Here is a 24,414-nt window from a genome sequence, read left to right as displayed (position 1 = left end):
AGCAAGAAAAAGTGAAATTGGATTGATATATTATGACAAGGTGACAAGCATGAGTACTACTACTACATAGATCACGACAGCATATATACGATTATTTTAATTAATCTCCCACTTAATTATTTAGTATATGATAGAATATTAATCTAGCTAGCTAGCTAGCTATATTATTGTATTACTATTTACTATTGTCATAATTATTGATCAACTACTCTCTGCAAGTTCGAGCCAGTCTCCTTGGTTAGCATCAGCATCGAGAAAATAATTCAATGACTGGAAATTGAGGACCGTATTTAGTTGAAGTTGATCGTCAACAACACAATCCTCACCACTACCAACATTACCACTCCAATATTGCTCTTGCAGCTGCATTTCTTCAGAGAACAAGTGATCACCACTTGAAAATTTTGAACTGAGGAGACTGGCCAGGCAAAGGTCGGAATTCATGCCGAAATCCACCAGGAACTCTGATGAAGACGAGGTTTCCAACAAAGATGGCGACGATGACAACCCATTCTCATCAGGTCGATGATCTACATGTTGATGATGATCCATAGGCCTGTGATCATCCATCTGGAACAACCCTTTGTGTGGTAACTGTGGGTTGATGAAAACTTTGTTGCACTTGGCAGCTTTTGTTCTTATCACATTATGGGAAAATGGCGAGGCCATAACATTCTTGGCCTTTTTTGATTTTGGTTCTTCACCACCAGCTGATGAGGGCGATGAGCGAGCTTCTTGGTCTTGAATTCTTTTGCTCAGATTGGTGTTCCAGTAGTTTTTTATTTCATTGTCTGTTCGCCCTGGTAGCCTACCCGCTATTAGAGACCATCTGATCACAATAACCCAAAATTTATATAAGCAATCTAGTTCGCTAATGGAAATTAGTAACCCAAATTAGCTTATTAAAATTAGTAACCCAATTAATCAATTACCTGTTGCCCAAGAGCTTGTGAAGCTTGACGATGAGCTCTTCTTCATCAGGTGATATGTTGCCTCTCTTAATGTCTGGTCTCAAATAGTTCAACCACCTAAGCCTGCAGCTCTTCCCACACCTTTTCAGTCCTTCAATTATAACATTGCATAGGAAATTAGTTAGAGGCATGCATGCATATAACTGATATAAGCATACTAACAAAACCCAGAAAAAATAGCTAAAGTCTCCAATTTTCTACTTTATTAAGTACCTGCTTTTTGGGGGAGGTTTCTCCATCTTCCTTCGCCATGAACTTTGATGTATTCAGTCAGATCTCTATCTTCGAGAGCAGTCCATGCACCTCTATTCAAGCCCTCCTTAGCACAACAAGGGCTTCTCCCCATTATTCAAGTACTTTTTGTTCTTAAGCTGAAACTCTGTTTATCTCTCTTCTCTGGTTCTGAATTTTCTAAGACGACGTGTGCTTGTTTGATTTGAGTTCTTCCTCCCATATAGCTTTGGAGACTCGACCATGCTTTTTATAGCTGTGCTTTTTTGTCCACCCTACGTTGTATGTCATGCCAAAACAAAATAGATGACACTAATATTATCCAGTGGGTAGTGGCCCTAGGCCATCTGGTCAATTAATTGAGTTAGCGGTGGCTAGCTATCTTATTTGAAAAATCTTACATCCAACTCTTATAAATACTTGGGATTGAGAAAACAAAATGAAGCACAATCAAGAGCAAAACCAATCTGGAGGATGGTTTCATACTAGAGATTGCACATGATATTATGAATATTAGCTCGAAGTGCTTCCATATTTGAGTCCTAAATACCGAAGAGTGATGTTAGGAGCAGTAGCTAGCACGATGATGTGCCAATCACTTAATGTGTTGATCGCCATTAATTTGGGCCAAATAACTAAATCAAGTATTATGTGTGTAGTGATAGACGTATGTAATTTGGTGATCAACCTATGTCCACTTCAAGGGGTGGTGAGGCAGACCCCTCGCCCCTCGTCTTCGAGTTTGAGGGTGGGACAAGTTTCCTACATCGTCTATCTCTGAGGAGCTAATATCGTCTAATCCCTTATTCTTAAAAAAAAAAATTCTTAATCAAATCGGCTTCTTGAATATTATTTAGTTATGAGCATTAAGTGTATATTATTTTAAATCACGTGGTAATTAAAATCAATTTGTAACTGTTCTCTGATTAGGAAGTTTGATCTCAACCATACACACATATCTATGGACGGTTATTTTCTACTAAGGTTGACTAGTACAAGTGTGTTTAAACTTTTCTTCTTACCATGCGATCGAATTGTTGAGAGTATGGATTCCACATGAGAAAATGACGACTTTGTCTATGGGTTTATAAGAATTTGGTCACTCCATCCATTGCTAATTGGTTTTGGATGTGAACCACGTACCCCATATTATGTTATCATGGTAGCAGAGCCTGGTTATCCCACGTGTGCATGCCTCGAGACTACACAAGCTACACGTCACCCAATATAAGTTGTTCGCGTGTATAGCTTGAAAATTTATCATCTGTGTGGGGGAGGGTTGAGAGTATAGATTCCACATGGAAAAATAAGGAACTTGTCTATAAATTTATGAGGATTTGAGTCACTTCATCTATTGCCAATTGATTTTGGAAGTGAACTCCATATTACTTTATCACGAATAATATATATTTGATACTGTATACATGTGCTTCCGACCATGCGAAAAGTATTTTCTTAGTATATTGCTTAATTTATTTATATTTATTTGAGCTTATGCACTTTGTTTCATCACCCATCACTCAAATTTAATAATTAGAAAGCATTATTTCCTCCCACAAATAAATAACGATCCCAATAATATCGATAATACTGTCTTGACTAGGATCGTTTGTAGATTCTATATGCATGATTTCGTTTTGAAGATTTTGTGATAAGTAAGTTCTAACTTCAGGGATCAAATTTAATAATTAGAGAGCATTATTTCCTCCCACAAATAAATAACGATCCCAATAGTATTGATAATACTGTCTTGACTAGGATCGTTGGTGGATTGATTTCGTTTTCAAGATTTTGTGACAAGTACGTTCGAACTTTAGGGAGCAAAATCTTCCTTACCGCATTATTTTATAAATGAGTGAGTGGCACATGATTTTTGTTGTAGACTTCAATTTTCTTCTATATACCGTCATAGTCATTCAACCGGATCCGGATCCGGATCCGGATCCTCTCCTTGGCTGTTAGTTAGTCTTGGCTATCCTCAACTTTTATTCACAAACCTTAGACACTCCACCTCATCAAAATTTATATTAAATACAAAAATTACAATATCCATCGTTAACTATTCTTGACGCCGTTTCCATCTTTACCTTTCCCCTGATCTTCCTCACTTCGTCTCTCGCAGCCTGCAACCACCAGAAAAAGATCAAAGTTGATGATGATAGATTAACAAGCTTTACCCAAATCAACGCTCCCCACATAAGAGAGGAAAAATCAAGAATCAATATATATATATATATATATATCAACGCATCCCTCCCCTGCTCAATAGAAGTATTTATGAGAACTTCGATTTCTTTTCATTCATTTTTTATGATTTTGATCTCCTATGATGTTGTAAGAGGGATCTAATCAGAGGTGGGATTCTGGAGATACATAAAATATAATTCCTCCGGCATTTTATGAATGTATATTATTTTTGGGACTTATCAGTCACCGTAAAGTGGTCGACGGATTCGCCGGTGGGTTTGACATCGATTAATAATTTCAGTTTAACATTTGTGTAGTTTCTTAAAATGGCTAGTATTGGCTTCAATGATTTTTCGAACTCTGTTTTTTTTTTGTGTTTTCTCTTTTGGTGCTCAATCCATTGTTTCAACATTCATGAAATGGGAAGTAAAGTGGAAGTTTTGCAGAAATGAGGAGATGAAGGTGAGGACGATGAAGGCCAGGTTAATTTTGCAGAAAAAGATTAGTAAAAGGTAATGTGGATGGCGTTAACTGTGCTTAACGGTGGAATCTTAAAAAGTTTGCATTTAAATATTTAATATAGATTTTGATGACATGGAGTGGAGTGTTATTAGCCCTTGGATATATAATCTACTGTTGTGAATGAAAGTCAAGGATAACCAAAGCCAACTAACAGCCAAGGAGTGGATCCAGATCCCATTCAACCAAATCATTTTCATTTTAGCAGTGAATTAATTGACTATATATATATATATATATATCTTATCATATAACAAGTTGATTACACTTTCTTTTCTTCTTTTTTTTGGTATATATGAACAAAATTTCTATAACAAAATATTAATATTCTTTTGCCAATTTAAATGAAACTCTACATTGCTTAATTGAATGAGACTCTGGATAGGATCTATATATATATATATATATATATATATATATATATATCTTATCATATAACAAGTTCATTACACTTTTTTTTTTTGGTATATATGGACAAAATCTCGATAATAAAATATTAGTATTCTTTTGCCAATTCGAATGAAACTCTACATTGCTTCCTCTACTACTCTTTAACTAACATTCTAAGAGAAACCCTTGAAAGTTTGTTAGGCTGCAGGCTCCCCCACCTTCTATTTATCTGGCACACACTTCTTCTTCTTCTTCTTCCTCTATTTTTTTTTTTTTAAAGTCTTGCGATGAAGTAAAAAATGTGTAATTATTGAGAGACTGATATCTAGTAGACTAGTATCAACATCATAAAAGTAAAGTTACTGATTTTTTGTTTTTGTTTTTCCAAATTAGAGCATCAATCTTTTAGGATTGTCCACTTCTCCATCGATCCTCCGTAATTGCAGTTTCTCTTTGTTGCGTTTCTTAAAAAAGTACACAGTGTATAGATATACCATTTAATGAAGAAACTATTGACTATAACAGTTTCAGTTTTTGTCACCGACTATTTTCCAAAATAGCCTCAACATCCGTCTTTTCCGATATGCTTCCGTCCTTGTTTACTATGTGCGTATATACGAGCACTCACTATCTGGATCGTTAATTATTTGGTTGTAGCAGAAAAATTGTTTTGATAGGATTGGAAAATCAAAGTTTCCTATCGATGGCTTTATATATATATATATACGGGTTAATTTGTTAAAGTTTTATCAAATTGTCTTAGTTCCATAGATCATCTATTTGTTTTGAGCATATTTTCTGTTGAATCTGTCTTAGTTAAGGTGACTGCTTTTTTCCTAAGCAGCGCACTCATTATTATAAGCAGTGTTCTAGCTAGACTCTAGCTAGCTATGAATTATTAATTAGTGATATAAATAATAAATAGACGAGGATGGACTATTGATGTAAATATTGTCAAGGGGTTGTTGAAAGTAGGTAGATTCAATTCAATTCAATTCCTCTTTTTCCCTTACATTACTTTGACCTAGACCTAGATTAATACCTCGATGCTCAGAAATAGAGAGCATTGATTTCACATTGCAGATTCGGCCATGTGAAAAGAACTTTGTTTTCTATTATATAAAGCAAAATTGCGTTTTCAGGATCCAATTATTGAGTAACCACAACTAACCCCATCAATTTCTTCAAGTTGAAAAAGGTAACGTCATCGTTACTGTTCAACTTGCACGATCTCCATGATACAAGAACTGTCAAAGGAAGAGGACAGATCGAGTGGAATACTCACAATTATATAATAATAATAATATATAGGATAAACACATTTTGTCAACTTCTAATAGTGAAAATTATTCTATGCACCGACGGTGTAAATAACCCAACACTTATAAGATGATTTCAACCATTGATATTTATAATTAATATTTTTATTAATAACCTAAGACTGTATTTAATATAATCTAACCATTCATTTATGTCGGTGAACTGAATCTTTCCCCCTTATAATAATGAGAACAACTTTAATTTAGAGCAATAGGTAATAATGGAAATATCAATTTCTTAGAGTATTAATGTTCTTTTTTTATATGAGTTGGATAGGAAGCTCACATTGAGTCGGTATGGTAAAATCACAAAACATAAGTTATTTGAATGATAACTATACATGTGAATCCAAACATTTTTAGTATCATGTCGTTGTGCGAGATTTGTCAAAATATAAAGTACTTACACATGGCGCACACACACACACATATATATATATATATATATACATATCCTATCCAGAGCGGAGCTCCGCTTTGAAAATTAACGTGTGAAGTTCAAGTTTTCGGTCACTTTTCGGTCGCATTTCCACATCTCGACTGTTCAGTTTTTAGGTACTAGTTTATAGATCGTCTCTGAAAATTTTCAGCCAAAATGATGATTGTTAAGGCATTGATAAGTGTCTTAAAGCTAGTACGGTTCAGGTTGACAGATTCAATCCTTCCATTAGTTTAAACGAGTTAGATGCCTTAATGATCATCAATTTAGCTGAAAATTTGCAGAGACGATCTATAAACTAGTACCTAAAAACTGAACAGTCGAGATGTGGATATGCGACCGAAAAGTGACCGAAAACTCGAACTTCACACGTTAATTTTCAAAGCGGAGCTCCGCTCTGGATAAGATCTGTATATATATATATATATATATATATATATATATATATATATATATATATATCTTTTACAATTTTATGGAACAAGTTTAAGTAAAAGGAAAAAAAGAAGACGGAAGGAGAGAAAAGAAAAGTGAAGTTCTATTTTTGTGTTTGTTTAACGGAGTATGACATGTGGGTTATAAAAAAATAAAGAAAAATATTTGAATGAATTGTTAGATTATATTAAATACACTTTTAGGTTATTAATAAAAATATTAATTATAAATATCAAGGATTGAGATCATTTTATAAGTGTTTGATCATTTACACTATCGATACATAGAATAATTTTCACATTTTCAAATGTTAAAGGTACTTCACTTTTCGATCTCTTGGATCTTTCAAGTTTTAGAGTAAAATGATAGGCAAAAGTTAATTAATCAAAGAAAGTAGTTCAGGTGTCAAAATGTCTTCTTCTAACTTTCAACGCGTAATTATTTGATATATATTAGTGGGTCTAGATTCTAGAAGCAATGTGATGGTCAAGAGACGTACATATGTATGAGAAGGGCTCCATGGATTCAAGCCAGCGATCACTTTGCATCTTGAAAACTATTAAATTAACCACGAACCCCTACCTATTATTGTGAAGTAGTCAATCATCTGCTACATCAAATCGATTTGCAACGAACCCTACCTATTATTTTGAAGTAGTCAATCATCTGAAACAGCAGTACGTGGGTTGTTTCCATTTGATACCCTGCTACATTTTATGAACCTTCATTGACTCTGGCATTGAAGTACATAAGTGTTTTTTTTTGGCCAATATGCATCGAATTACATAGTTGCTTGCTTCCAGGATCCTGCATTGATTCATGCTGCATAGCTGTTTGCTATATGTCATATTCATATTACCAAATACCACCAACCCTAATCCTAACCCCAACTATAACGTACAGAATGAGTGAGTGAGAGTCTGTTAGTGTCTGATGAGTCAGTGGGAGAGCTAAAGTGGCGGTTGTAAAATAGACTAGCTAGCAATCGTGAAAATAGACTGCAGTACCAACTTCGTATGGTGACAATAATTTTTGTTAATTCCAAGGCAAGTGTTAGTAAATATAGCAACAACAGAAAATTGAACATACAGTTTTGAACAAAACCAAAACCAAATTATTTCATCCTTATGTAATAAAGATTATTTCGGTCTTTCCAATTTTTATTTTCGTTAGTTGGGGTTATAGTTAGCTTCGTTTTCCGTTTGCTTTTGTGGGGTAAGGCTTTACGTTCGCCCCTCTTATGTGTTTCTTTTTCTTTCTTTTGAAATAAAGCGGAGATGGCAGGAGATCATTGTTGTTCTTCTATCTTCAATCTTAATAAAAAAAAAAAAACTATGCAAGAATGAACCTAGTTAGTTTTAGTTCTTCTCTCATTGAGAGCTTAACAGATGCTTTGCAAATTAATCGATATATCCGACATGGATCGAAGTGCAAAGATATACAGGTAAGCCAAAAGTGCTCACTTAATTTCACCTTTATATATTTTTGGTCTACTAATTCATATGTGAATCGTGACTAAACCATTGGTGATACATGCTTCCCTAAGTAATACGACAGTAAATATCTTGGACCAACTGTTCTTAATAAGATGGTACAATTTGGAGCAACTCTTTATAGGTGCATAGAAGAATTTCCACTCTTTATATATATGATTTTGAGATCTATCAAATTAAACAATGCCAATTATGTATGTGTATCACAAATGGTTACTCTTAGGTTTTGGCATCTATACCAAAAAAACCATAATAATAATAAAAGAAAAATAAATGCATGCACTCCCTTTTTAGTTCAATATATATAAACAATGGGCAAGTACTTTCATTCTAACAAAGAAACACCAGAAAAAATAACATGAGAAAAACTTTCACATTTTTTTTTGAATCAAACCCAAAACCTAAGGTCGGATGCCATTGTGCCAATATATTCATCTAAAGTCAGAATAGGCCATCACATACCCTTCCGTTGCCATTTACATACAGACAAAAAGATAGTGGCAATACCTACAGTGGTACATAGAAATAGACTCACTCATTAGATATTCATGTACGTAGACATAGCGGGGATCCTCCTTTTGTACTAATCCAGAGGGGCTAAAGATACGTAGAGTGCATATAACGTGCATTAGCTTCCTAAAAGGAAATTATTGTAAAAGACTATACTAAAACATAATTAATGAACTAGGGCAAAACCCCAGCCCAAAAACTCTACAAAGGAAATTCCACGAAAGGTCCATCAAGCCTGGTTTGGGCCAGAAGCCGTCTCCATTTCCATCACCCCGTCTTACGTAGCAGTCCGCCCGGGCGCTTCTACGATCCACGCCACCATGGCCTCACACCACCCGCGACTCAAACAGCCACGAGCCACGCCGCCACCATGAAAAACACCATCCCCGATCTAGGTCCTCACAACCCCACACCGCCATCGATTCAGACCCATGGTGTCGTCAATCCAAGAAACTGTCAGGGGGGATCGATCACCAGTCCGATACAGCAAGATCACCGCCTCACACCAACCCAGTCGAAACCATCTGACAAAGCCCCGAGCCAAAAACCATCCCTCTGACGGAGCCCCTATGAGCAGTAGATCACTTGTCTGGTAGTAGACCCCAAGACGGCAGCAAAGCTGGAGGCCAGCTCAAACGTCCAGGCGCTGCCGGACGAGAACGATTTCTCAAAACGGAAAAAATCTGGCCTTAGGGTTTCTCTAAATGACAGAGAGAGAGTTTAGAGTAATCTTGGTTTATTGAGAAAAACTTTCACATGAATTACAATTTAAGAAAGTTATTTATGGGAATTCATTGCATGTGGGATTATTCAGCACCAGACTGATTGCAATACATACGTGAAATTCTATATTCTCCTACAATTCGTTGCTCTCAAATGTATGAAAACTACATACTCAACCTCAATTCTTAGTACCTGGAAAATCGGATGACTTTAGCTACGACGGACCAAAGAACTTTTATTCATTTACAAATTTTGACCTATGCATGGGAGGTCATCGATCGATTTGGAGGCCACCTTCCAATATCTATAGGACTTCATGAAAAAGACAAGGGAAAATTTCGCAAACAGTACACCAAGTAAAGGCCACTAATAATTCTTATACATAAAGTTTCAAACCAATCATTTCGGTACACGAAATCTGAAACTCGACCCACTAACAGTACACGACGTCAATGAAGCCGTTAATTTGACACCAAAATGTCTATTATGCCCTCAATTTTTTTTTTTTGTTTTTTTTTCCTTCGTTTTTATCTCTTTCTTCTTCCTTCTTCCAGCTCCACGATGTGAACTTTGCCCATCACTCCGAGCTCACCCACGATGTCAAGCCGACAACCATACATACAGATGGATCTCTTTTAATTGTGCATAGAATCCCTGAAATCAACCCCATTTTCCGCAGATTCCGATCACAACCTCCCTGAAACCAATCAATCCCCACAAAATCCAAAAAGCAAATTCAAGACGAATTGAAGAAAACTGAACCCTAAAGATCGGATTTTGAAACTGAACAGGTTAGGGGAAATCAAAAATTGAGAGAAAGATGAAGTAGATACTTGGTTGGAGATGTCGGAGAGCACCTCTGATTTGAGGAATTGAGCCACGCTCTCATCCTCATCCTCTGATATCATCATGTCGGTGGCCAGAGATTTAAAAACCTGTGCGGTCGTGGGGCTGGAACACGGTGGTGTAGTAGCGATTGCCGGGCATGCCTTCAGATCGACGGAAAGGATGATGACCTCTTTGGATTATTGTCATTGATGGCCTTGGGGGGCTGGTATAGGAGATGGTGAGGGAGAACAGCCTCTTCCATGAGGATGTCAAACCGATTGTGAGGATCTCCCGCCTCTCGAGCACCGGAACCGACTAGGGCATCAGGTCGAGCAGGTCCCGGGCGTTCTCGCTGTAGGCAATGACCCTGAAGGTGGACTCTTCCACCACAATCGTGCACCCGAACGGCTGGATATGGCCGCCCCTCTGGATTTTGGACAAAGAAGAGAGAGAGAGAGAGAGAGAGAGAGAGAGAGAGAGAGAGAGAGGGATCTGAGGAAGGAGGAATCGAATAGATGAAGAAAAATCAGAAAGAAAGAAAGGAAAACTGAAGAGGTGGGTTTTCATCGTGGGTGAGCTCGGAGTGATGGGCAAAGTTCACATCATGGAGCCGGAAGAAGGAAGAAGAAAGAGATAAAAACGAAGGAAAAAAAAAAGAACAGAAAAAAAAAATGACAAAATACTATTTACTCCCTATACTTATAGGGGGTCGACGTTTCAGTCCCTAAACTCTCCAATTTCACCCAATTGGTCCTTGCGGTCAATTTTCTGTCAAAAGCCCCGTTATCTTGCTGATGTGGCATTCCGTACACGACCAAAATGTCTATTTTACCCTTACTTTTTATTTCTTTTAAATTTATTTTTTTCCTCTTTTTTTTTTCTTTTTCTCTTTACGTTCTCTCTCTCTCTCTCTCCAGACCTTCACATCATCCATTTCTCTCTGTTTTTTTTCTCCTTCCGATTCCTCTCCCTTTGGGTTCCTATCCTCTCTTTTTTTGAATGGTTGGGTTCCTATCTTTGTCCGATAGTATAGCTTTGCAGCCCTCTCTTCCTCAAACCCACTGCCACTGCCAGCGCCGCTGTCACTATCTCTCCCTCGCCCATTCCCTCCAATCTGAAACCCTCGTATGGGCCTTCGTCTGCAAACACCTCTCCGCTCTCGCCTCCACCTCCATGGGATTCTTCACCACGCAAAAGGCCCAAATTCCGTTCATAAAGTCCAAATCAGAGAGCCAGAAGCTTTTGCATCAAACTGCCGCTGCAGTCTCTGCTTTCGCAGCTATCGGGTCTCCGTCGTCCGATCTGCACTCCATAGAACACTCATAGCCACAAAGGTCTTAGCAGATTCTCATAGGTATTGGTGTTATTGAGCTTGCTTCATCTTTATGTGATTTGAATTGAGAAATAGGAGGAGGATCCTGTGATCGTTAAGAATGAAGATTTCGGGTCAGATCGGCCCGAATCAAATCCCTCTAATACCGAATCCGATTCTGACTCCAGTGCACAGAACAATAGAGATTCGGAGTCTGATTGCGAGAGTGAAACCTGAATCGAATTCTACTGATGAATTTGGGGCTTTCACAGAAAATGGGATGATGTTCAGACTGAATGATGTGGGTGGGCCTCCTGGTGCAGTTGGGTCTGAAGAAAGCTCCTCTGGTGGGTCCTGGTTAGGAGGGTGGGTTGGCAAAGGCAAAGAGCCTGAGCCGGCGAGCAGCGGAAGCGAGACGAAGGTTCTGGAGAGTTTTGATGTTCCTCCAATACCCAATTTTGATTCGGACCCCGAAAACTGAGAACATGTGGGCGGATCCGAGGAGGTATTGAAATTGGGGAGGAGATGGTGGGGCAGAAGCGTCGGCGAGAGGAATGAGGGTTGTGATGGTGGTGGTGGGTGGTCGTTGACAATGGTTAAGGGAAGGGAAGGGGAGAGAGAGAGAGAGAGAGAGAGAGAGAGGGGGGGGGAGAGAGAGAGAGAGAGAGAGAGAGAGAGAGAGAGAGAGAGAGAGAGAGAGAGAGAGAGAGAGAGAGAGAGGGCGTAGAGAGGAAAATAATAAATTTAAAAGAAATAAAAGTGAGGGTAAAATAGACATTTTGGTCGTGTACGGAATGCCACGTCAGCAAAATAACAGGGCTTTTGACGGAAAATTGACGGCAATGACCAATTGGGTGAAATTGGAGAGTTTATGGATTTTTCAGGTGAAATTGAAATGTCAGGGACTGAAACGTCGACCCCCTATAAGTATAGGGAGTAAACAGTATTTTGTCCAAAAAAAATTTTATTATAAAAAAAAGAATTGAGGGCATAATAGACATTTTGGTGTCAAATTAACGGCGTCATTGACGTAGTGTACTGATAGTGGGTCGAGTTTCAGATTTCATGTATTAAAATGATTGGTTTGAAACTTTATGTATAAGAATTATTAATGACTTTTACTTAGTGTACTGTTTGTGAAATTTTCCCAAAAGACAAACATGATTCTAGATAGCTTCTAGAGTTATTAAGGTACACAGGAAACATGTACCATCTGTGTTCGCGTGAGATATGTTGTATGATTAATATACTCCTTTTATTGCAAGCAAAGCACATATAATTTTTATAAAAAATAAATAAATAAAAAATAAAACATTTTTAATCCCTCAATTTTCACCCAATTGACATTTTCATCCCCGATGTTTACTAAAATGTCAATTTACTCACTCAATTCTAATCTCTCCGTGAAGTACAAAAAGAGGTATCAGAATGTAGTTTATATTTATCAATATCATTGTACTTGAAATCCATACAAACTGAATGAATGCAACAGTTAAAAGAGATGATCCTGTAACCAAAGTATACTTATAGTCATTTGGATTAACAAAATAGGAAAATTTGCAGGTTATGTTGTTCGAGTTGTTCTTAGTCAATAGTCGTAGGAAAATGAATACCATGCAGCCAAATAAATAAATCACAAATTTCTTATTAGAAAGCTTCACTAAATTTGACAAAATACATAATATATTGGAGCATTGGTTTGATGAGATTTATTAACCAATGATCCAGTCGTGATCATCATCATCTGCTGCACTCAGAAAAGAAGAAAGTGCATTGAGGTCTACATGTTCATCATCAATATTTGGTTGAAATGGGTAGTCATGAGTACTAGCCATCCAATTTTCCGACCTTGCTTCGGCCATTAACAAATCCTCAAGCTTGGCTCCATCATCCCCCATCTGATCTTCATGACATTCATTGACTTGGTGTTGCAGGAAATCTTTACTACTTTCAAGCATGTCCGATATGAGAAGGTCATTGATGTCGAAATCCATTACAAGACCACAAGAATTCTGCTCCTGTGCGGCTGAAGAACCCGGGACTTCAGTAGAATACTCCGAACTAGCAGAATTAGTTACTGCATTAGTATAACTATGTAGATGTGATGGAATGAAAACCTTCGAGCACTTAACTGCTTTTGTTCGAATCACCTCCACCTGCTTTTTCTGAGACTCAGCTGATACTCGCTGCTTCGATCTCGCTGTGCATTTTTTCAGTCTACTTGCTTTCTCCTCATCATTTTGCTCCATTGAAGGTGATCTCTTGCATAAAGTCGTGTTCCAGTAGTTCTTGATCTCGTTGTCTGTCCGCCCTGGCAGTCTCCCGGCAATGAGAGACCACCTAAAACACACCACCATATCTATTTAGCACATATATGTACGCAAATTAAAAGATAGTGCTACCTACCTCAATAATATTGTGTCCAATGAACAACTAGCTATATAATATCAATATTGTTGAAACTAATAACTACTGTATAGAAATTAAGATGAAGGCTACCGGTTTCCCAGAAGCTTATGCAGTCTGATAATTAGGTCTTCTTCTTCAGCAGAAATGTTGCCTCTCTTGATATCAGGCCTAAGATAATTTATCCATCTTAGTCTGCAACTCTTCCCGCACCGGTTCAACCCAGCTTTTTGAGGAAGGTCTCTCCATCTCCCTTCTCCATATGTTAGAACGTAGTCGGTGAGGATTTGATCTTCCATTGTAGACCATGCTCCTCTGATGACCCCTTCCTTTTCACAGCATGGTTTTCTCCCCATCTTCAAAATATCTGAGATCTTGAGGGAAATCAATGAACAACTTAGATCAGCCTTCCCGTACTGACTGACACAAGTGTGCATGCGAAGAACTGCATGGAAGACAAAGAAGCTTGGTTCGGTTTTAAAAGCACCAGCAGTACAATACAGTATTTATTCTTCATAAGCATTTATAATGGAGAAGTGAGATCCAATTATGGGGGGATTAAGTGCTATATATAGTAATTTATATTTCCTTTGGTAAGGAGAAAGACCAAGACTAAAGAGCAGCATAGTTACAGAGTGGCAGCGGGTCACCCATTTTTTACAGCCTATTTTGAGGCACGAACACATCACCTTCATGGGCACCTTGATGTATGCCATACCCTTATTTTTTTATTTTTTTTATTTTATACTTTTAGTAAATTAATATAGTGGAAACCTATTGAACTGGTCAATAGGTTACCCAATTAAATATCGACATATGTCATTTTAAAAAATAAAATTTACCATATTAACAACGCACTCTTTCTTGATATGTAACATTGTTAAAAATCATGTAACAAGTATTGTCAAAATAATAAATTACACATAGTTGAACTACAATTACGACTTATGACAACAGTTGTTGTGGTTCTTGTAATTGAGTGGTCAAAGATGTAAATATCATATTTGGACAACTTTTATCAAATTTAGAACATTGATTATCAAGTGGAGAAGCTCATTACAATACTGAGTTGTTACATATCTTTTGGTCTAATTTTAATTTTACCATGTTCACAACACAAATGTTGTCGGAATTGTAAAATGGTGGATAATCTTTTAAATGGTATAGTTTTTGAAGTAATTACTACAATCAGAACAAAATTTACCGCTTTTACACCAATAGTTGCGAGTTATGATAAAATATGTAGTCATTGAGTAATTATTCCATTAATGATAAAAATATAACGATTTACCACTTTGACAACAAATTTGTTGTTGTACTTGTTAAATTGTCCATAAATTAGAACATTAGTTTAGGTTGAATAATTACTATAAATAGGACAAAAGTTACCGCTTTTACATCAATTGTTGTGATTGTGGTAAAATAAGTAGCCATTGTTGTAATCATTTCATTAATGATAAAAACATAAAAATTTACCACTCTGACAACAAATTTGTGTCATATTTGTTAAATTGTCCATAAATTAGTACATTAGTTTAGGTGAGATAATTACTATAATTAGAACAAAACTTTTCGTTTTTTCGTCAATTGTTGGAATTTGTGGTAAATTACGTCGATTAAAAGTAATTACTAATTCGACGTTGGACATTACACAATATATTACTTTCATTACGCAAGGGAGAACTTTATTACACAAATGAGGACGGGTAAAGCTATGGACATTAACATTTCTCATACATGTTCTATTTTATATAATATTTACCACTCTGGGGACTCATGTAACCACTTTGAGGACACATGTGGTAATTAGAAAAAAATCCTCATTAAAGTAAATAAGGTCTTCGTTAGAGTAAAGTAGGTTCTCATTTGAGTAATTAAGTCCTAAACGTGGTAATTGTAATAGGTTCTCATTAGAGTAAAGTAAGTTCTCATTAGAGTAAAGTAGATTCTCATTTGAGTAAATAAGTCCTAAAGTAGGTTCTCATTTGACTACATTTAAAACAAATATTATTTATTTTTACACTAATTGTTGTAGTTGTCATAAAATGCATGTAAAAAGAATTATATTTGGTTAAGGAAACTACTAATGATATAATTAATTGGTAATAAAGACTACTTAACTAATACTAATTTTACAAACTTAGGTTAGAAGGTTTTGTTTTTAATAAGGAAAAAACATAATTTTCAATTGTGTAATTGTCCATTAATAACAAGCATTAATCAAACATTAATTCACTAATAATAAAATTAATTAGTAATATAGACTATTTAACTAATAGTAATTCGGTGAACTTAGGATAGAATTAAGGTTCTTTTAATTTTTTTTGAAAAAGGAAAAATCATAATTGTCAATTGATAATCAAATATTAATTGGCTTTATTGTTTTCACTATCTTTATTGTTTTCAATTCAATTAGTAGTTAGTGTTAACATTTTTGCTTATTGGAAATGAGTAGCATAATTAGAAAGGCCAAGGGCTAAACAAGTTACCAATTTGTTAAATATTTTGAACTATTGAATATATTACTAATCCAATAGTCCAAAATATTTAACAAAATGAGGGTATGGCAAACACCAAGGTACCCAAGAATTCTCCCACTTCATGACCTAGAATGTGAAGTTCTTTTAAGATTTACAAAAACTCGATCTAGATGAAACTATTTGTCTCACCTCACCTCTTATTGGTTAATAAAACTTAGATGTTAGAGCAAGTATGTACCATGACATTCAGACATTGCATCTCGTTATCTTTGACTGGAATAGTTACTGATCTAGGCTTCTTATAGCCTTAATATCGATCGGTTAACATCGATCACAGACTGGACTTGGCCATAGATCATGTACAATTCAGTGGTACGGTGATGAGTGACTCGCCTTTCTCGTGAGTCCTGCTAAGCATTGCTGAGCATTGTGGTCCATAATCTGACGTAGCTATAGAGATCATTACTAATTAATGCCGGAAATAAAAAATTAGCCTCGTATAAGAATTTTTGACGTCCCTTATTATTTCGAGCTCTCAAATTAATAATTTTAACAATCAAGATGTGACTGGTGAATACCATATCTCTTTAAATTGATCTTAGATTAGTATCCATTGTCATATTGTATATGAAATGACTCTTTATAGCATTTTATCACACTTTTTTCATTAAAAGGACAAGCTTTCAGAATTAAATATTCAATTCAAATTTATATATTACAGAAAAAAATGATTATGGTCAATTATCCCTACATGTATGTATCATGTGTTGAAAATCCAGAAATTATATATTCTGCGAAGACAACTGTGGCGTGGAAGGGATCGAAGTCATTAATTTAAAGACATATCAAGTCTTATTATGGCTGGAAAGTGCGGGACGTTATTGTCTGTGGTGCGCGCGTGTGTTTGTAGCAATATCAATCTGTGTTCTTATTTTAAGAGTCTAAAAATTAATTAATTTCTACATAACTATAGAAGGCTCCACAAATTGGTAAACGAGATCATATATAAATCAAAGGGAGGTAATCGAGATCACATAAAAATCAAAGGGACTGCCGGAGAAGTCCTACCCATCAATTTCAGTCTTCTACATTAAATTGGTTCTTGTTTATTTTTAATCAATTTTCTTCGATCAAGGTTTATAGTGATAAAAGAAAAAGAAAAAAAAGAAGAAGAAGCTAATTTTCTTGATTGCTAATATACTGTACACATTTTCCATGTAAAAGATAAATGGGGCTTAATTTTCATGGCATATGGATGCATATGTCACTGCTTAATTCTATTCATGAGTACAAGTAATTGGATTAGCATGATATTGTATATGAGTCGGAAACTTATTACTTGGTTATTAAGAAAATTGAGTTGAAACATAAATTAAGTTTAATTATTACGAGCATCACTAGTACTGCAAGATCTTCTGTAGAGAGGGGTTTAGTTCTTATGTGTCTACACATGCATACTCATAGGTCTTTGTAGGTCTCTGCCAACTCAACTAACAACTCGTTAATAATCTCAGCTCAATATGATTTTGCATACAAAGACAGAGAAGAAGATCGTGATCGAAGTGCATCATCATTAATTAAGTTAGTTAATTATAAAGCATATTTACATTTAACGATCGATCGACATTTGCATGTGCTCTGTCTTATTTTTTGAGGTTCTCTCTTAATTGTAACTTTCAGTCTTTCACGGATGCTCGATCTAGCTAGAGCCATAGTCTCATGATGGGGACCTTAATTCTGAGGCTGAATTCCTCTCAAGAACGTACATAGCTAAGATTAGAGGACTTACATGGAGGCCTACACCCAATATTACAAATTAAAGGTGCACAGCAAATACAAAAGGAACAGGACAATGAATATCTGGAGAATATGGTGATTATTTGTACTGTGTTGCTTATTTCATTTCCCTTTATGCAGTCCAAAAGATCGAACTTTGTGAATTTGTTTTGACAGAGTTGAAGTAAATGAATTATAGTGGTAAGTGTGGTGCATGAAAGCTAATAGTACATTACATCATCAACAAAAATTACACCAAAGGGAAAAACACCGAGATCCGATGACTCCGTCAACCCTCTCTTGATGAAGAGAAACATCAAAAGAAAATTAAGAACATGTGAACATCTCCATTGAAGGAATTGACACAAATAGCTTAGAGGAAGCGCTAGATGTTTCTTTTTAGTTGTTTCCTTCGATACAATAAAATGCAACCAATATCCGAACCCATTCGATCAGTTTGAATTGTTCTAAGTGGTAGGCTAGAGCAGGATATATAGTCTCCTCTCATTCGGAATGGTGGTAGGTTTCGTGCCCTATAACAACTACTTCCAAGTAGCTAATCTCCCATAATTTTGAAATCGGAAGAGAATGGTAGGCAGCAGCCGCATGAGACTGCATCTTCTACAATTATCCAAGCATTGAAATTTAGTATCATGATTCATAATGATTCATATCATTGTGGTCTTATTCTTAATGTCAAGAAAACACTGGCAGACACACAGAAACAAAGAAGAAGAAGAAAACACTCCAAGAAGGTCTCTGATTCCATTGTAATAACACACGCAGGCGACAAGTTGACAGTGACAAGAAAAAAGAAATCTTGCATCATACGTTATTGACTAATGAACCAACCTGTGTTAGCTAGCTTAGCTTACACATAATAGTCGACGAGTTTTTCACGTTTACATTATACTATAGAACCAGTACGTTCTTTTGAAAGACCAGCCATGTGCAAAAGAGAGACTTAAAACTAGGTCGATCGAGATTGAGTACATGGAGATTGGACCGTCATGTCCGATGTTCTATATATAAACCAATTTTGTAGTGATTGATCTGGCCGGGTCTCTGGGAACAGGTCAGGAAGGACATCAGACATCAACTTTTCTTGATCGGTAATATTGAGCATTTGAATTTTGAATTGTAGCTAGCAAAAACACGACAATGACCATCTACTTTTATTGGTGAGAGGTCAGAGTTGACCACAAATCCACTGTACAATAGCTTTAACTGTGCTATGGGTTGTAAAGTGCGGACTTAGAATGTGAGCGTACGTATACTGTACTGTGAGCGTACGTATACTATGACCATTGACTCATATTGAAATTTTGACTAGTAATGAAGGAGTTTCATATTCTATCTTTTACGCAACATTACAAGAATAATTAAACTCTCATAAATGTCTTAACATAGGTTGTACTACGGAGGAGAGGTGAGCTGCAACTGTTCGGCTATGCAAGACTGCATCTTCATTTTAGTCTTGTTGAGAATGTGTATAAATATAACTTTCATATTAGAAAAATATAACTTTACTTATGAGTTTATAAGGGTTTGGGACACTCCATCCATTGTCAATTTTTCTAGGCATCATACTTTAAATTGTTTATCAACTTTTGGTAGCTTTACTCTGTGGTTCAAAATTAGAGTTTATTCATGGTAGCTTTGCTCTGTGGTTCAAAATTAACTGAATATTAATAGATAGTTTTTCTTTTCCGACTCATAGAACACGATAATCAACAATGATATCTTCTTTACTGGATCTCATAACAACCAGACTTGATCAATGACAATTTGATTACGTGGAGATGTTAACTTCAGACTCTATTAAAGGCAACCCATCTGCTTACATTGATGTTTGGTTATCCATGCCTTCCAGAATAGTTTTTCTTGTCCCAAAAAGATGGCATGACATCTGAGATGACGTGAAGTCGCCTAGCTATAAGAACTGGAATATAACAGACAGGGCTCTGTTGAGTCTCCTTAATTACAACCAATCTATGGAATAAGCTGTTGGCTGTAAAAACTCTCTATAGAGGCATAGCTCCAATTGCATGAACGTTACTCCAGTTACATGGAATTGATCATGCAACTCAAAGCTGGTCTCCAGACCATTTAACAGGGTGTCGATCGAGGAATAAACATGCGAGAGCGAGATTAATTAGCTTAATGCCGTTGCTAGCTAGGTCTTTCGATCAAAACAAAATAGCAATAATACCTATTCAGAATCATTTTCAATTGCAACAATGCTTACTGAAGTCCAATATATTAGAGGATATCAAATTTTCAAAAACCCACATATATCTTTCACTACAGGAAAACGAGTCATTTACGACGTGCGAAAAACGCAGTAAATGGTAATTTACGACGTGCGAATCCGTATAAATATGCGCCCTTATAGACCGTGTTGTAAAAAAACAAATTTAACTTTTTTACGGCGTGCATTGTGCACGCAGTAAATAACCTAAAAGCACGCTGTTAAATTTGCTTTTCATGCCATAAATAACTCAAAAGCACGTAGTAAAATTTACTTTGCACGCCGTAAATGACCCAAAAGCACGCCGTTAAATTTAGTTTAAGGCATACTTTGCGCGCCGTAAATTCAATTTTTTTAAATTAAAAAAAAAATCAATTCTCTATTGTTCCAATATCACCCATGAATTTATAAATAAAAAGAATAACAAATCTGACTAATTCTTTCACTACTAGAAAAATTGAATCAGAAGACGCCACTCAGACGACATACTAGAGTTTTCCGTCGTGTGATTGATTTTTATTTTTTTAGACGTTGTTTTTAGAAAATTTGTCGTCTGATATGGAATTATGAATCAATTCAGAAGACGTATAAGGACAGAACCGTTGTATGACCCTAAAAAAATTTGAGCGCCAAGTTTGCCACCAAGTTATGTCATGCCAAACCCATCTGAAGCCCTAAATTTTCCCCAACATGTGTCAGTCATACGACGATAAACAAAAAACCTGTCGTCTAATAAATATGTCTGACAGAAAGGAGGGAAATTTCCCTCCTCCATCTTTCTCCAGCTCCTCAAGGCGGGAAGTCCAATTAATAAGAGACGAGGCCTTTGATTGTATTCAGACGACGTTCTTACGTAAACCCATTGTGTGATTCCTTGTCCAAATTGATAGGGCCTCACAAATCCGGCTGAAACCCCAACACTTGGAGAAAAAAACATAACAAAAAGAACTAAATAATAGCAAAACGTACCCCTCTTTCGACAGCTAGCCCTTGCTCTATGTTAATTGACTCACCTCACTGTCGACAGATCCAAAAACAAGACCTAGCTAGCTCTCGCCCAGTGGCCTCACTCTCGACACACCTAATCCAAAACCAGAATCCTCTCTATCTCAACATACCCAAAGCCAAACGAAATTCCTCACTCTGTAGCCTAGACCTCACTCTCCCAAACCCTCATTCTTCTCTCTAACCAATCTCATCTCTCTTAGAATGAGATTGAGTCGGTGAACTGAGATTGAGTCGATGAACTGAGATGACGCCAGTTCAGCCTCTCTAGATCTAATCGATTCCCTTGGAACGAAGCACTGTTAGCCTCTCCGACTGGTTCTCGTCGCACCCAGGGGCAAGTGGAGACCAAATTGTTTCTTTTTCCCGTCGCACCCAGCTACAAGATCAAATTTCTGGTATGAAATCGTTTCTTTCTGTTGATTCTCTTCGATTCTGTAACTCGGTTTTGCTATTACATCTTGTTTTCACTTGGGTCCTCTCAAGTTACGATATATTGTTGTAATTATCATGCGGTTTTCTGGAATAGAGAAGGTAAATTCAACCCAAGACAGAAAGTCTGGTTTTCTGGAATACCCAGCCAATTGATGATAATAGAATAGAATAGATTCTTTCTGCTGTTTGATTGTGGGTCTATTGTGTGCTTGATTTTGGTTAGATATGATGGATCCTGCTGTTCTTGGTATGAATATTGGGTTATTTCAGCTATTCTGGTCGAATTTACAATGTGAATTGGTTTTTGATGTTGGGATACATTACTTTAACCATGGAGCTTAATTACTTTTGTGAATCTAGTAGCTTTCTGTAAGCATATAGTTCATATTTTCTGGAGGATTTGTGCAGATTTTCTATTCTGTTCTGCTCCGTAAAAATACTTCTCAATTCAAAATTTATAAAAGAAAATATAGGGATTGGTTAGTGATTATCATCTAGTCATGTATGACAATCTTCTTGAGTTTATGCAGTGGAAACCATATTACTGAATCCTGATTCAAAATGCATAGTTTAATTAGGTAATTTACAGTTAAATCAAAATGGAAGCTGAAAAGTGCAATCCTCTATCTCTGTGAAATTGGGTTTTTGGCTTTTAGCTTATATTCAAAATGAACTCTTTATTACAGATTGAACTTTTGAAAACCAGAATCAACATCTGCTTGCATTATTGTCAACTAAATTTTCAATGCATGCATAAATAAAAGAACAATGAATTTAAAACAGAAGTAAGACATCTAGTTATCCATTTGAGTATCGAGGATTGTTGATATATAGTTCTTGCATCTTGTCATTGTGGACAAAATGGACAGATTCTTTCAATTTTAAAATTACTTGCCTTGATCTAATATTCAGTTTCAGAATTTAGAGCACATACTAGTGTTGTGGGTTTGCTCAACAATTAGTAATCGTAAGAATTGTATACTCATCAGGAATCGATGAGATGAACTCATGAGCATAAAATACCTTTACATGTACAGCCCATTCTATATCTTCGTAACCATATCTTATTGTTGACTTGATGTTAATGTGAAATATATTTGGTTCGAGACGTAAAAATTTTATTGTCAACTCAAGAAAGTTTTGCTCATGAGAGGGAAAGTAGCAATATATATTAGTGGTTAGTGAGACTTCCTGCTTAACTAACATATATATAAATGGTGACTATTGGAATAGCTCAAAATTTAGCCTTGACTTAATCAACCCCATTGTGAACTGTAATGTCAATGTTTAAAGCAAATTAGCAATTAAGTATACGAGTTCCACGCTTCCTGTCAAACATTGGAGTTTCTCTGATTCGCAAGTTTAATTTTTGTTTTTTTTAATTTCCTGTCAATTGTTTTTGGTCCTGTGCGTTTGGTGATATTTTAGGTAGATAGCAATGCTATAATAAACTGCTAAAGTGCTACTGATGTCACTTAGAGGTATTATCTATTATGGAAGATACTAAAATTTGGTGCATGGATGCACTCGGAGTATTATTATTTATTTGAGAATGTCTTTTTTTTTTTTTTTATAATATAATGGTATCTCATTTGGACAGTAAAGATAAGAACAAGAAACCGAAAACTTGATTGTTGTTCAAGTTAAATTCAAGCCTTTCTATTGAATGTTGGAGATTAATTTTGCAACATAATGAGCACCTTATGGTCTAGATGAGTTGATATTTGTTGCTTTATTAATTTGGATTGAATGATACAGGGAATTTAGTAACATTGTTCAGAACACATGTAGTTAATCTTTAGGTGCCGTTTTGATCTCTTATTTGAAATTCTAACCAAGATACTTGATTGTTGTTCTATTTGAAGGTTTTCTCAAATTCAACAAGAGTTGGAGGCTTAGATGGAGTATTGATACCTTGGGCAAGAAGATTAAACACGGTAACTTTACTTACTTTATGATGTTCTATTTTCATTTGGTTGGTTAATGATTGAACAATGAGAAGTTGATGAGGATACATCAACCCTATATTTTCATTGCACTTACCTGTAGAAATTACTAATTAAATCTTGATATTGGTTCAATTTTATAGTGATTTGCATCAGTTTTGCATACTGCTCTTACTAAGTAATGATTTTATTATAAGTAAACTCGAGAAGTTTAGAGATTTTTTTTGATCTATGAGTGTTGTTACTTTCTTCCAGTCCACTAACCAAGGTTTATTTAAATGCTAAGATCCTGTAAGCATCCGTTTTGCCATTGGTTATGTACTAAAGTACCTCTTTTGTTACATGAACGGCAGGAAACTTGTGGAGATTGCAAGGGTAAGAGAGAAAGGGAGCTCAAAAAGCTGCTGGAAAATTTTAATAGCAAACGAAGGTTAGTCAATTCAACCATACAATTGATTCTTTGAACTTGGTTACTTTAATGGGGTTGATAAGTTGTTTTGTTGAATGCTTAAACTTTGTGGCAAGATATAATATGGGTTGTTGATGAGAATTTTATCTATATATATATGCTTAAACTTTGGATTTTGAATGTTGTGTATTTGTATATGTGTTGTGGAACAGCGGAATGATATGCTATTTGTTGTCTTCTTTATTTAGATGGAAGATAGGTCTTGGATGCATGCAGATAAAAGATCTTTAGCTTATGAGTTAGGGGTGGGAAGTTTCTTGAAGTTTGCTTTAGAAAATGTGAAAAATCC

General features: G+C 35.9%; 2 protein-coding genes and 1 long non-coding RNA gene across 3 annotated transcripts; 1 reads left to right on the top strand and 2 right to left on the bottom strand.

Annotated features, from left to right (window-relative positions):
- Window positions 1-20: 20 nt before the first annotated feature.
- LOC112189516 (transcription factor MYB1) lies at window positions 21-1,417 on the bottom strand. The gene is made up of 3 exons (XM_024328859.2): window positions 1,185-1,417; window positions 933-1,062; window positions 21-829 (listed from the first exon to the last, which is right to left on the bottom strand). The coding sequence occupies exons 1-3, from the start codon at window positions 1,315-1,317 to the stop codon at window positions 202-204; spliced, it is 891 nt and encodes a 296-aa protein (XP_024184627.1). The 5' UTR covers window positions 1,318-1,417; the 3' UTR covers window positions 21-201.
- Window positions 1,418-12,986: 11,569 nt separating this feature from the next.
- Window positions 12,987-14,263, bottom strand: LOC112189515 (transcription factor MYB1). Its single transcript, XM_024328858.2, has 2 exons — window positions 13,857-14,263; window positions 12,987-13,697 (listed from the first exon to the last, which is right to left on the bottom strand). The coding sequence occupies exons 1-2, from the start codon at window positions 14,198-14,200 to the stop codon at window positions 13,070-13,072; spliced, it is 972 nt and encodes a 323-aa protein (XP_024184626.1). The 5' UTR covers window positions 14,201-14,263; the 3' UTR covers window positions 12,987-13,069.
- A 9,362-nt stretch (window positions 14,264-23,625) lies between these two features.
- On the top strand, window positions 23,626-24,414 carry LOC121051563. Its single transcript, XR_005806099.1, has 3 exons — window positions 23,626-23,647; window positions 24,010-24,086; window positions 24,314-24,414. It is a non-coding gene; the product is annotated as an uncharacterized LOC121051563 (long non-coding RNA).

This window comes from Rosa chinensis, chromosome 2 (genome assembly GCF_002994745.2).
Source record: "Rosa chinensis cultivar Old Blush chromosome 2, RchiOBHm-V2, whole genome shotgun sequence".
In the NCBI taxonomy this organism is placed as follows: domain Eukaryota; kingdom Viridiplantae; phylum Streptophyta; class Magnoliopsida; order Rosales; family Rosaceae; genus Rosa; species Rosa chinensis.
Note: the sequence above shows the minus strand (reverse complement) of the source record. Positions and strands in the feature narration are given on the sequence as shown.

Excerpts from the sequence above, each read along its gene's own strand:
- LOC112189516 (XM_024328859.2), bottom strand. The coding sequence starts at position 1,317 with ATGGGGAGAAGCCCTTGTTGTGCTAAGGAGGGCTTGAATAGAGGTGCA. Across the intron at positions 1,063-1,184 it reads AAACCTCCCCCAAAAAGCAG|GACTGAAAAGGTGTGGGAAG; the intron begins GTACTTAATAAA and ends TTATAATTGAAG. Across the intron at positions 830-932 it reads CACAAGCTCTTGGGCAACAG|ATGGTCTCTAATAGCGGGTA; the intron begins GTAATTGATTAA and ends TATTGTGATCAG.
- LOC112189515 (XM_024328858.2), bottom strand. The coding sequence starts at position 14,200 with ATGCACACTTGTGTCAGTCAGTACGGGAAGGCTGATCTAAGTTGTTCA. Across the intron at positions 13,698-13,856 it reads CATAAGCTTCTGGGAAACCG|GTGGTCTCTCATTGCCGGGA; the intron begins GTAGCCTTCATC and ends GGTGTGTTTTAG.